Source organism: Erithacus rubecula (assembly GCF_903797595.1).
Source record: "Erithacus rubecula genome assembly, chromosome: 2".
Classification (NCBI taxonomy): Eukaryota; Metazoa; Chordata; class Aves; order Passeriformes; family Muscicapidae; genus Erithacus; species Erithacus rubecula.
In genome coordinates this window covers 71,206,626-71,220,887 of record NC_136685.1, presented here as the reverse complement: position 1 = coordinate 71,220,887, position 14,262 = coordinate 71,206,626, and the positions used below count along the sequence as shown (strand labels likewise).

Sequence of the window (14,262 nt, the reverse complement as noted above, 5' to 3'; positions counted from 1 at the left end):
TGCTGCTCCAGAGATTGAATAGTTTACAGAATGGGTAGTGTGTGTGATATTCTTAAATATTGAAGTATGTAGTGCTATGTGATGGATACAGGTGGGATAGGAGTTTAAAAGCCTATGGCTATTCCTTGCTGGTTTGTGAGTATAGTAGTCTTGATCTCATTCATTGCTGTGCCCTACATATTGTGATAAATATTCTCTCATTATCTCTGACACTCTAAAGGAGGGGTTTCCTTTCTCATATGTGAGCGTGGCTGTAGATTATGGCTCCTGGATATTCCTGCTTTGTTTGTGGAAACTTCTCAGATTCTGCAGGAAGTCCAGGTTTCCAGGTTTCCCTGCTGCAAATCCCATTGCAGATTTTTTATGAGCTTCATGTGCAGTACAATCTTTTTATCTCTTTCTACTTATTTTTCATATTCCTTCTTGACTATTACATTCTTGTGCAAAAAGAGTGGGATGATTGGCAGAAAGAGAGACAATTTTTTTCATGGTGATTTTGTTTTGGTTTGCCAAAGTATAAAACACCTTTGCTTTCTGTAATTATTAACACTTTTCATATGCATGTATAGCCACTCTTTGTAATTGGAGAGGAGAGCTGGAGATGCTCTTCCCTTCATCTTTTACTTACTTGCATTTCTCTGTAGCATAGCTTCAAATGAGTGATTTTGCTTATTACTGATTACTGCTTTAAAGCAGAAATTCACCCTTAACAATAAGTAACTGGGCACTAGATTTAAAGATTGAACTGTTTTGAGAAACAGGAGTTACTTTTGTGAAGCCTCATGGAAAACAGTGATGATAATGGATGTGATAACTTGTATCTCACATCTTCAGTTTTAAGTGTGACTTGGGTGTTTTGTGTGACTGACTTCATTACGTATCAAAGTTTGCTTGCTTCCTGCTTTTGTAGGGCTCTTTTTCATTTGATGATGTACTGAGGTCCTTGAGGAGAATGTCAGAGGAGGGTGATAGCACTGAGAATACAGATGTTTCCTAAGAATGTTTAATCAAAGCTTTTCACAAGATTTTGTAGAATTCTGAAGTAATTTCACTTTGTGAAAGTGTTATTTCAGGTGTTTCATTCTGATGCTTTGTGTTTTTATTTTTGTTTTCTGAAGGCATACTTTTGGAACATTTAACTTATTGCTTTTGAAGCAGTTACTGCCTGTCATTGACTTTATAAAAAAAGTCAATATATAGGTATTATATAATAGGTAATTAAAATGCTTCTATAAACTCCTTTGTGCCTAATGAAGAGGGGTGCAGCTTACTTTTGTTAGTAAAACCAGGAAACAGTGGTTAACTGGCAATTATTATGTAAGTTTGAGTAGGATATCCTTTTGGAAACTACAATAACTTAATTTGATAGTGATAAAAAGGAATAATTACGCTTTTTTTTTTTGAGGAAAATGGCCTTTATTATTTGAAGGGCCTAGAAAGCTGACTTTTGCTATATGCTTTTCAAAATATGTTTTGCAGCCTAGATTATCAGATTAAAGTTTTGTGAAAATTGACTGTACTTGTGTGACTGAAGACTGGTCTGTATCCTTGCATTCCTGCATGAACCATGAACTTACACAGCAGATACATAAAATATCAAATGTGATCAAGTGATAGAGCTAAAATTGCTTACGATGCATATAAATGCCTGAGAGGAATTTAAGAGTGCTCATACACTGAAGTAGTTAATCATTCTTGAAATCCAGTAAACCCTTTAATTTCTTTTTGTTTACTGATAAATGACAGTTCTTATCCTTAGGGAAAGATGGTTTCAAGAGGTTTGTAAGTGTTTTGGGGAGATTCCTTCGCTTACAAGAGTGTATCAGGGAATAATGGATACTTCTGTATCTACCTGGTTTAGGACAAAGGGTGGTTTTTTGTTTTTTGTTTTGTTTTGTTTTGGTTTTTTTTGTTCTTTGGCCTCTTTTCTTGACACAAGTTCATACTGGAAACTGCAGTGAGTGTGCCTAGCAGTCTTGACAGGGAAATTCAGTAGTAAAGGAGTTTAAGGATGCAACACAAAACTCTGAAAAATAAACACTTTAATGCAGAGTTAGGGTGGAGAAGGGACATGTAAGTGCAGTGCCTACCTTGCTGTCTGAGTGCGAGTGGTGGCATCTGTCTCTGTGTAGTTGGGCTTTATCCAGCATGTGGCTGGAAAGGTAAATATGGCTTGAACTGTATCTATAGACACACAAATGCACATGTGATATTAAAAAAAAAAAAAAAAAAAAAAGAGGAGTAAAAGTTTTTCTTTGTTTTGTTTTTGTAGTTTTCTATTTCCTGATTTTTTGAAATGTGAAACCAATTACTTCCATATCATCAAATACTTGTATTTAAATCTATAGTAGTCTAGCAATGCCCCAAGGTATAGTTTGGAACATACTAGAAATGAAACAATAAAATGAGTTTTATATGGGGAAGTGATAGATAATTGTGATGCTGTTGTTCAGTCTTTAAATTTTTTTTTAAACAGAAAACTGTGGAAAAAATATGGGGGAGGGGAGTAGAACATGGTTTCTGGGGACAGTTTGAGAAGCTGCTGTAGAAGAGGTTAGGGAAAATGGACAGTGGTCACTGCATTCTATTGATTCTATATTCAGATTGTCAAATGGCAGTATTGGAAAAACACATTACTTCTCTTGGAAAATGAAAGCAAAACTTGCTTATACAGACGTTGTATCTTGAGAATTCAGAATGTACTTTTGTCTTGTCCGCTTTGGTAGTGCCCAGAAGTAGAAATAAGTTGTAACTCCTGTTATTATTATAATTGATATTACTAATATTAGCAACAACAACAAAAAACATGGTAGTTTAGAAAGCTTAATAGATTGTTCTTTACATCTTCTCTGAATGGACCTGTGTTGCATTCCCTTCTTCAATCTCTGCTGTGTTGTTAAAACAAGTCTGCAGGTTGAAAGCATGACCTGTTGGCAGTGGAATGTGTCCTCAGCAAATAATCTCCTCTACCTAAAAAAAAAAAAAAAAGGCCACTGGAACCTTCTCGTATAGGAACTTGCATGATACATAATGCATGGAAAAGATTAACAGTGTGCTCATTTTTCTCTTTTAAAATTCTTGCTTCAGCAGTACCTTGAGATAGTGGTAGGGAAAACCTTTGTATAATGAGGAAATAAATGTTCTAAATGGGACATGACTGTGTTTCATGATACTTCTGCAGAAGGCTTTTGCAGTGATCAAACAAGTGAATTGAAAATACAGCGTCTGTTTTGTAAAGCATGATGGTTACGGAGTATTAGCAGAAGAGGCAACGATTTAAATCAAATCTGCACAAAAGTGTGTGTAGAACATGGCTCAGAATATTACCTGTGAGAATGCTCTCCTTTCTGGACATCATGACATGCTTGGATTCTTCTTTTTTCTTTTTTGCAAAACGTACAGCATAACCCAGTTGAAAATGCAGAATGCCCTCCCTAGAAAAGCTTGTTAAAGCTAGAAGGGGCAAATAAGTAGCCAAGTACCTACTCCTGCTGAGAGTTAAAGATTCTATGCTGGAGGTACAGACCAAAGTGTGCCAGCTATTGAGGGAAGTGTGAGAGGAAGCTGGCATGACTGAACATCAGGCAAAGATTGTTACTAGAAAGCTGAAGTAGTATCCAAATGAGGAAAATTATAAAATCTGACAAGTACAATATAAAAGCATGACATAAAAAAAAAAAAGGAATTGAATTGCTTTCAAATCAGCATTTGTTAAGGGAGAAAAAGGCAAGAAGGCAAATTACTAGAACCAGAGAATGTTCATCCAATAAGGAAGTGAGAGATGAAGTAATTTTACTGAGTGGTCTGCAATGGCTCTGTTAGGTGGACACCTTCAGGTCGCTGGATGCAAATGCAGTGTGAAGCCCGTATTATGCTTGTGATATCTGTGTGAGAAGAAACCGCATTAACCTACAGAATTCATGGACACGTGGTGTCTGTTATAATAGACTGTGGAAAGGTCAGCAAGTCTTAGAAAAGACGTTGTGCTTCTGACCTTTTGGAACTCATTGCAGGAGTTAGCAAGAGCACATGTAAGGAAGTGACAGTTCTCTAGGGTAGGTAGGATTTCCAGAAGTCACTTGGTAGCCTTCTGCATGAGAGTATAAGTCCTTGTACGGATAATTAGTTAATAATTCAGTGTATATATAATTAAAGACAAGAAATGAAGTAGTCAGGATGCTTTTCAGAAGTGAGTAGTAGCTGTTACAAAAATGCTCACGTCTGAAGAATTATACTCAGTTGTATAATTGCAGTTAAGTTCAGAGTGTATACAGGGGTGGGAGTTAGCTGGAGTGAGGAATGTGGAAACTGTAACTTCTTGCAGGAAGGAACCCTGGTTTGGAAGTACAATAGATAGTTCTGTGGGAATAGCAATGCAGACTCAGAAAGATTAATTCTTTAAATTGTTAGGATAACAACAGAGAATAAAACACAATTGGCCATTGTTGAGGTCCATGGTGCATTTCATTCACTGCTGTATTGGTGTAGGCTTGGGAGTGTCCTGGGAAGAACAGTGCTTACTTCTGCATGTATCTAGGTGTCATAGATGTTTGTCTAAGTGTAGGTTATTTGAATTTTTAATTACTTTTTAAAATATTCTTCTTTTTTCCTTTCTTTTTGCAAAGGTCTTCTGAATGATAGAGTAGTTTCAGTAAATATTTCGGTTCTTTGCTCTTCAAAGAAGAATTGTGATGTGTGTCCTGTGATCAGATGTAGTACTGGAAAGGGCTATGCTTAGCATAAAATCTATCACTGTGCTCAACACCGAAGGATTTGCTTATTTCAAAGCCCCTGGAGAGCGTGGACAGGAGCCATGATTAGATTAAACAATGAGCTAGAGTAAACTTGGTAAAGTCAACTGGAGACTTGGATATCCTTGATTCCCCTTGAGTGCAGAGCCCCATGATTGCTGCGATTTATGTGTGGGGCAAAAGTTGGCCGTGTGCAGACCACCAGGGAACTAAAATTTGAATTTGGAGTTGTTGTTCAGAGCAGTAGTAGAGTAGCATAAGCAGACAGTATTCTCCTGAAGTTTGGTGTGCTGCAGTAGAGCACAAGCACCAGTGTCTAATGAAAACACTTGAGGATGTGAATTTACAAGAGTTTGAACAAATTGCCGTGGCAGTTGTAGTTAAGGGCTGTGGTTGCTTTCTTCATCTTGTGTTGGTGCTGGAGATTTTTTTCCCTCACAGAGTGTTTAGGGAGCTGTACCAAAGACTAACCTTCCTTAAAATAAAAAATACAAACAAGTCAAATGGTTTAACTTCCTTAAAAAGATGTTTCTGGGACAAACAGTTGCCAGCATGAGAGAAGAGTGCGTGAAGGGGTGGAAAGAGGAGAGAAAAGATGATCCTGTGACTTCTGTGACAGCAAGCTGTTCTCTTCAAAACATGCTGCTGTTCCTTGAGCATACACTTTTACAGACTTGGGCTGCAGGGGCCTGTTCTAAGTTATTCTTCAAGATGTATCTCTAGGTTTTATTCTTTTTATTAATTCTCTGACAATGGGTTTAAATTTGAATACTTAAAAGTTCAGCTTAAGTCTTCATTAATAGACAGTCCTTAATTTCTTTTTGCTGGATAACCTTTTTTTTTTTTCTTCTTTTTTTAGTTTCTAGTTTATAGTGTCCTGGTTTTAAATTCTACTGTTATGAAAATTTAGAAAACAGTGTAATATTTGAAGGTCTGATATTTTAATAATAAATTTGTAACAAATAATAAAAGAAGTCTGAACCTTATAACTGAGCCAGCACTCAGATTTGTATTTTTCTTTCTTTACAGGATCTCGAGTTTCATGGAGTAATGAGATTCTACTTTCAAGACAAAGCAGCTGGAAATTTTGCAACAAAATGTATCCGTGTCTCTAGTACTGCCACAACTCAAGATGTGATAGAAACTCTTGCAGAGAAGTTTCGACCAGACATGCGAATGTTGTCATCCCCTAAATACTCACTTTATGAAGTTCATGTTAGTGGAGGTTTGTATTTATCCATTAAGTCCTTCCTGCATCCACACCACCATCATATCTACTCCCAGCCAAAGTATCTTTAGGTTTCTGAACCATGTGAGCCTTGGGTTTTTTTATTCCTAAATATGTTGATATCAATTGACATTAATATTAATTTTGGGAAGTGGCTTTCAAAACTTAATTGCATGCACCAGGCCTGTAGTTTATGTAAGATTTGATTATGATCTATTAAATGCTGTAGTTGACATCTTGTTAGTTTGTTGACATTTGTGAGAGAGTTGCTATTTTTAGGATGAGTAGTTAAAGACTAAATTTATGGGAGATTAGGATTGTTAAATTAGGGCAGTTAGGAGTACATCTTCCGTTCTTTGACATTGTGGGTCTTTGATGTGGTAGCCTCATAACTTGTTCTTTTACTGCTAAATTGGGGGAAGTTCAGCTTAACATTGTTTGAAGCCACTGTGTTTCTTAAACATATGCTCTAATGTTACCTGTGAAGAACTCAGATATCTAAATTGCCTTTGGTACTGCTAAAATTTGTCTGTTTCAGATTAGAAGGTGATAGCATGTGTGGTGCTAGTGACAGATATAGAAGAAACTATCTTTTGGTTGTGCTTTTATTTTTGTACTTCAGAATTCTACACGAGTGCTTGAATGACCTTAAATTCTGCATTTGAAAGACTGAAAATAATTTAATCTTTTCTGCTTTAGATTTCTTTAAAAATCTGCTAGCACTGTACCTATAGTCAAAATGAAATTGTTTCCTTTGCAGAGCAAGTTCCTGATTTTTAAAAGATTATTGAGGCATGCAAGGTCAATAGAGTGCTTCTTACTAAATAAAAATAGCCACAAAGATTTTGTTGTTTTCCTGGGCATATTTACCGTCTCCTTCTTTCCAAAGGGAAAATCAAGTGGCAAAATTTGCTTAAGTTTTTTAACTGCTCTCTGAGTTATTTTTCTATATACTTAAAATAGATATAATGCACTAAATGAAATTTTGTCTTGGGTCTGCACAATATTGTGAGGTTTTGTGATTTGCATTATTGTTTAAATTTTGTAATCTTGTTTATTTTTGTGCAGTTTTTTTAGAATAGTATTTCTCGGGCTGCAACCAGACTGTTGTCTACTTTAAAGTAAATTTAAAATAAGAAAAATGAGTATTTGGAAGTCCCAGGGTGTTATGAAGTTCTAAACATTTCAACTCTAGATCTAACTTCTCCTCCAGAGTGGTAATGTGTTCTGAGACTTAGTTCTGACAAAGGAGTTACAAAAGACTACCTTATGGTACCTTTAGCTTACATAGATAGATAGAATACACTGGGTTTGTTGCTGGAAAGGGGACATGCAATTAATTCTACATTCCCAAGCTTTTCTTCTGCCCCTAGGCTTAATAGGAAAACATCAACTGATGTGTACTGTTAAGCAAACCTTCCTTTTTTTTAAAAGCTTAACTTATTTCTGAATATCTTAGCTCTTGAGATACCAAGAAATTATTTCTGCTTTTCATTTTTTTGAAGAAGAAAGAAGATTAGATGTGGATGAGAAGCCTCTTGTTGTACAGTTAAACTGGAACAAAGATGATCGTGAGGGAAGGTTTGTCCTCAAGAATGAAAATGATACAGTTCCTCCAAAGGTGAGCCTTTACAGATCATGCTAGTGGTAACAGCAGTTTTGAAATTTGTAGGGTTTGATTATATAGAAAAACATAACTTTTACTTTTTTAATTCCTGGAAACAACTTCTTCTCATGACCTTCAATATCTGGAGCAAGTATTTTTCAGTACTTAAAGTGCGTCTTTGCAACACAACATTTTTGTTACCTTTCTATGGCTGGTGATGCTGTGATCCATGTAGCTGTCTAGTACTAGAGCATGTAATGCCTAGAGAGCTCAAAGCTTGCTTTGTTCTATTATGATGGCTTGAAAATGTTCTCAACTAGTATATGGTGCCAAATACCAGGAGGTAATCCTGCCTCTTACAAAGCTTTTAAAGGGGAATGCCAGGGGGAGTTAGAGAGCTAAAAATTACTATCTCCTTAGGTAACATTCTGTTTCTTGAAAAAAAATGATGGAAGACTCTTTCCTTTTGTGCAGGGTTTTTTGTTTTGGTCTGGTTTTGCTTTTTTGGTTGTTGATTTTTTTTTTCTCATACAGATTCAAAATGAATGAGCTCCCAACATCAACTGTACAAAACTTTGCTTTAATATTAGCAATTTAAACATTAAATTAGATTAGACTTTGGCTACTGAAGTCGTGTAATGATATATATTGTATGTAGCTTGGTTGCCTTTGGCTATGGGAAACATGCTGTTCAGTATGGGCTCTCTTAAGGCAAGTTTTTGATCATGTACTGAGTATTAAATTTCCTTTGCTTTTGGAATTAGAGCTTGTTAATTTCAGAAGTGCTTTAGGTATAGCTACGTGAGCTTGTACTGGGTTTTGACTACAGGATATATCCATGTTACAGGGCGGAAGGGAAAGTTAATGTTGTCTTGCACTACATGTACCAACTCTGCTATTCCTATTAATTTAATTAAGTGATTTGCAATCTTCTTTCTCTGTTCTTCACTTCCTGATAGAAGTGAGAAAATCTTCATCTTCTTTCTCTCATGCTCTGTAATCTTCTCTAGAGAAGGCAAATGAGCCTAGGATTGCAGGTATCTTGTGTATGTAAGGAGTAGAAATTGAAGAAGAGAACACTGGAATGACAACTTGGAAAAATACATCATTGGGGGAAAGTCCTCTGTAATGTTTCTCTTTCTGCAGTTTATTCTTATCTCCTCTGCAATGTTTTTCCTTCTGCAGTTTATTTTTATCTGTTGCTCCAACACAGTCGTCTTGAAAACAGTTTAAGAACAGCATTGTTACAGAGTATTTTTACTCAGAAGCAAAACTTTGTTTTGCAGCCTTCAGTTAATCTTTTGAGGCCAAGTGGATAGCAGGCATTACTCAAGTAAAATTCTACAGTTTCTTCCCTTTGTTGAGTAGAATCAGTTCATGCCTTCTTTGGAACATGACATTATATTTGCCTTCTCTGTGTTTTCCTTGAGAGCATTACTCCCATTGCTGTGTAATGCAGTGTTGTTGCTTGGAGTGTTGGTTTTGGGTCAGTGATACCATATCTTAAATGGATTCATGTGCAAAGTTAAAACCAATACTAACTTTTCTTCGGACTGCAATTGATGGAAGCTATTTTAAACTCATTATTTTCAGAAAGCTCAGAGTAATGGGCCTGAAAAACAAGAAAAAGAGGGAGTAATTCAGAATTTCAAGCGGACTCTCTCAAAAAAAGAAAAGAAAGAAAAAAAGAGGCGTGAAAAAGAGGCATTGCGACAAGCGTCAGATAAAGATGATAGGCTTCTTCATGGGGATGATATGTAAGTGGTTTAAATTTAATTTTTAAAACTTTAATTATAGGTTTTTTTAAGTGCATTTGGAAACTGAAGCTATGACTTGCAAATGTATGCTAACTCAGCTTTCCCATGCTTTGCCGAATTGGAAATCATAATAAAGTTAGGGATATGATGTAAAGTTTCTTTAAGGCCTTTCCCCCTGTCCCCTTGTTTAAGAGGTAGTAGACCTCGTTTTCTCTGAAAACTAGCAACTAGTGGTCCTTAAATTGGTGTTTTATACCACGTGAGCATGGGTATATGAACAGCATTAACCTTAGCAAAAGTGCAATTCATGTAGAAACCACCTTACAATAATTTAAATGAGCTCTCCTGTGTCTATTTTATGGTCCTAATGATATTCTTTTTATTTAAACTAACTTGGCAGTGAGAATTTTCGCCTTGCAGCCGAGGTTTACAAAGATATGCCTGAGACCAGCTTCACTCGCACAATATCCAATCCTGAGGTGGTTATGAAACGGCGGCGACAGCAAAAACTAGAGAAGAGAATGCAGGAATTTCGCAGTTCTGATGGCAGACCAGACTCAGGTACTTGAAGTTCTTCTGGTTAAGTTATAAGCAAAAAACTTTTTGCTGGGACAATATTCTTAAGGCCAGCAACTCCTGTAAATTTGACCTGAGTTTTACTTTCTCCAAGATTTTTTGCACATGGCTAGTTTATTTGTGGTGTAACTGAATGAAGGATTTGTAAAGGTAGGATTCCACAGGAGGGTGTTCCATGATGAGTGTGAGTCAAAGCTTTGAGTAGTGGGCAGACTTTTGAATGTGTGCTCGTTGAGCTTTCTATCAGTGCTAAACTGGGAAAGAAGGAGGGATGAACTTTGACTGACAAACTGAGCAGGCTGGCTGAAATAACTGATGTTCATTGTACTGAGAACAAGCTGAATGACCCAAAAGAGAAAATTTAATCAGTAGCATAAATAAAGGATGTAAAGGACTGATTGTTCTGCATAAAGGATTCTGGTAGATCTTGTGAATAATAGTGATTCTCATTCATGGGATGGGGATATAACAGCAGTGTTTGTATAAAACACCATTAGAAAAGAACAAGTGAAGCAATGTTAGAACTGATAAAATCTCAAATGATGCATTCTGTTCATGGAAGAGTAGTGAAGAAAGAGTGAGAGGTGTAGAAAACATTGTCTTGAGGGGCAGGTCTATTCTTCAACCAGACATTGCAACTGTTTCAACTTTATGTAATACTAAGCACGGTGAAACACTGGGAAAGCAACTTCATTAGATAAATTACGGAAATATCATTGGAGATTTTTACCAATGGCAAAGATAGATCTATTTTGAGGATGTTATGTAATTTTTTTTGTATTAGTAGAGTTATGAGATGATTTCTCAAGGGGTTTGTTCTTATATTCTGTTAGAAATGTAATAAATTACTTAATGTCTGTCCTTTTATTCTCTGATTGCATTGTTGATTCCATTTTGTTTCCAAGGTGGAACGCTAAGAATTTATGCAGACAGTTTAAAACCAAATATACCATACAAGACAATCCTGCTGTCCACTACAGATACTGCAGACTTTGCAGTTATTGAAGCACTGGAAAAATATGGCCTGGAAAAAGAAAATCCCAAGGATTATTGTATTGCTCGTGTAAGTTACTAAAACACAATCTTCTCACATTGCATATTTGGTTGGTTTTTTTTTTTTCTTGAAGTAGCCTCCAACCAAAATAGAATGACTTGGATAGTTTTGTGACTAAGTTCCCCCTCCTCCCCCCAAAATCTAACAGTGTCAGGAATTGTGAAGTGACACGTCAGGTTTTTTGTTTTTAACATGTTAATGTTCCAATTGTACCAAATTACTGCTTGCTGTATAGAAAAACATTAATACTGAAAATGGCATTTCTCCATTGGGCACTGTGGTTTTATAACACTAAATGTGCTGATGATTCACACATGTATAAACTAAACTGTCCTGTGGATACCTAAATTTGTGTGCAAAACTGTTTTCAGTGTCTTGAAGATTTAAGTAGTTGACGTTTACTTAACTATTAAGATGAATTTTAAGTTACAGGACAAGACCATTATAAGGCTGTCTAAGTACCTGCAATAAAAGTTTCAGTTGAAAGATAAACATTTTAAGACATTTTCATAACATTTTTGACAACTTTTATTGTAAGTGGTATTTTCCTATTGGTTGTTTGCTTTTTGTATCAGGCTGTGCCTTTATGCCTGGCTCTAAAGTACTTTTCTGTATAAGCAAGTAGACACCAGTTTGTTCCAATGTGTGTGTTTTGTCTTTTTAAGTTTGCTTGGTTTGAGTTTCCCTGAGTAATGTGGGGTTCACTGCACATCTCTGAAGATGTCAAATTAATTAGACAGTCTTCCAAGCTACCTGTGCATATTCACTCAGGGCATTAGACTTCAGGCATGCAGCAAACCAGTTAACTCTTGAAAGTAGAATCTTGATTAGACTTTTGTTTTTAGCATTCACTTATTTTTTACTTGAGGGTAAGATATAAATAACTTTTTGTAATGTCAGGCAAAAAAATGCATTTCATGATGACTAGGTTTTATTGGTTTTTTTTTAAGAAGTAGTTGTTAGAGACATAAGACATAAAGTATTCTAAGAAGATCCATTGGGGGAGTTTTGTGGGGTTTTTTTGTGGTGTTATTGCAGTTGTTTTGTTAGTTGGACTTTTTTTGTTGCTGTTCTAGTAGGGGCATGAGCAGAGCCTGTGTTCCCAGCTTGTAAGGAAATTTCTAGATTAATTAATTGCAATAAGTAGATGTACTCAAGTAGATATATGACTGTTTTTACTCTAAAAACATTAAAATGACAGAAGCACTTATTGAAGACCTGTTACAACATAGGCTTTTCTCGTGTGAGACTTGTACTAAGGATGGGGCTGGTAACTTGATCTCTATATGATACTTGTCACAGGGGGCTTAATGCTTAATACTTACTACTGTTTTCCAACAAATGTTTTGAAAGTTAAGTCTGAAGTTGCTATGGTCTTCATTTAAATTTCTGAGCTTGTATTTTCTACATGTTTCACTGCATTTTAATTTAATAAATATAGAATGGAATAACTATGATAATTTTTATATGCTTATGCATACACTCATGATGAAGCAGAGTGTATTTTTCCTAATTCTCAGTTTTGTGTTAGTTTCCATTTATAGACTGCTTCCAAAACTTGTGATATTAGGCTGGTTTGACCCATCTCTATTTCCTGTGCTGTTGCAGAAATCAGGGAAATGTCTGTGCTTGATCTCAGCAGTCTGTATAGATGAAAATTCGCACAAGTGCATTTAAGTGCATCAGTTTTGAAAAACTCAAGCAAATCTTTACCTATAAGCCAAAACTCAATCAGACTTATACAGACTCATTCACATGCTTTCGTATTTTGAAATGTAGGAATTTCAGTTTTGTGTGTGGCACTGATGCAGCATTCAGCATTCACTGAGGTTTGCCTAAACCAGAGGTGTGTTCTAAAATGGCATCATTAGAAGCCTCCTGGCCTGCAGAAACTCGGATATGTGATGTTTGTTCTGTATCTTTCTACAGGTTAGGTCACAGACCTTTGGAAAGTGAGGGATATCTGAGTTATCTGCTCACTTCCTGAGAGAGGAGGGGAATGGCAGCTGACTGGGAGGATGAGGGGAGCAGTGCATTTTGTGGCCCCTCTTCTCTAGCTTGTTGAGTTCACCATTGCTGCCCTTAATCCTAATGCTGAATATGGATGCCTATCCAAGTGTCATGGTAGAATAGTATCAGGTTAAAGTAGCACCTGTGCATTTGTAACACATCTGTCCCTCTGGCTTCACTGTGTTTGACTTTTCTTTAGTTTCTATCCCAGTCCAATCTTGGTCAGGTCCTGGTATTGTGTGTATTTTGTGCTTTGTAACTAGCTACCTGCTGTCTTGATGGCTTTGGAATTTTCAGATTGTTGCTTGTTGAACATGATTGCTTGAAACACAGTGTTGCCTTAATTATCCCAAATGTGGAATTGATTTTAAAATCTGAGATATGAAATAGAGTAGTTCAGCAAGATAAGATTTGATTGTAGATGTGTTTCTGATTCCCTCTGGTTTATACATTTTAATGTTTTCCTTCTTTTATAATATCTTGTCTATTTGAAAATCTAATTAAAGATAATTTAATTAGGCCTATGTTTAGCCAAGTTTTGCATAGAAAATGGTTTAGGAATTACATACTTTTGATCCTAAATGTAGTTGTTTCCTGCTTGGAAGGAGATGAAAGGATGTTTGAGGTGGATCTGTGAGAACTTGGTTAACACAGAAATGGGTGTGGAAAGGAGGGAACAAATGAGAGTGGAAAGTCTCTAGAAGGCTACAGTGTAGTAGGGTGCTGTAGCCAATGGCTGCAACACTTCAGAAGGTCTTACCTTGGTCATGATTCAGTTCAGAGATGGGAATAATTTGGAGTAGTTTGTTTAAAATAGAACTGTCTATGAATTTAAATAACATTGTTTGGATTACAAATGTGGGAGTACAATATATTTTATTTTAGTTTTTGATTCAGCTTTGAAAGATCTGTTTTTAATAATTGTAATACTGCCTGTCATTGTTACTTGTTCTTGGTTGCTGTGGGGAGCAGTAATGCATGAAATTACAGGCTGTGTCTCCTCCAAGATCAGATTTCATGAATCAAGGTTTCCCCCTTCTTCTGCCTTGTAAGGATATAGCTGTAACAGGTAGGAACAGTCTGTAGTTCTGTTCCAAAATTATACTTGGTTTTGTTTCATCCTTAGAGCTAGGCAGCATGAAGTGGTTGTGTGAAATGCTGCAGTTATGCCCTTAGTCCCTTGTGTACACCAGGTAAATTTTGGATAAGACAAGGATGCAGCAGGTGTAATAATCTCTGCCAGCTTGTTGTGTCTTTTCTGAAGATATATATATGTTACA

General features: G+C 36.2%; 1 protein-coding gene across 18 annotated transcripts in view; it reads left to right on the top strand.

Moving 5' to 3' along the window:
• Window positions 1-14,262, top strand: part of AFDN (afadin, adherens junction formation factor) — a 112,886-nt gene that overhangs the window by 25,954 nt on the left and 72,670 nt on the right. For all 18 annotated transcript variants that reach the window (XR_013773507.1, XM_079299291.1, XM_079299302.1 and 15 more), the window contains exons 2-6: window positions 5,781-5,976; window positions 7,485-7,600; window positions 9,179-9,342; window positions 9,743-9,903; window positions 10,824-10,981. Coding sequence is in view for 17 of the 18 variants with exons in the window: in XM_079299291.1 (XP_079155417.1) it covers window positions 5,781-5,976; window positions 7,485-7,600; window positions 9,179-9,342; window positions 9,743-9,903; window positions 10,824-10,981 (795 nt within the window). In the remaining variant the exon portion in view is untranslated. The remainder of the gene's footprint in view (window positions 1-5,780; window positions 5,977-7,484; window positions 7,601-9,178; window positions 9,343-9,742; window positions 9,904-10,823; window positions 10,982-14,262) is intronic.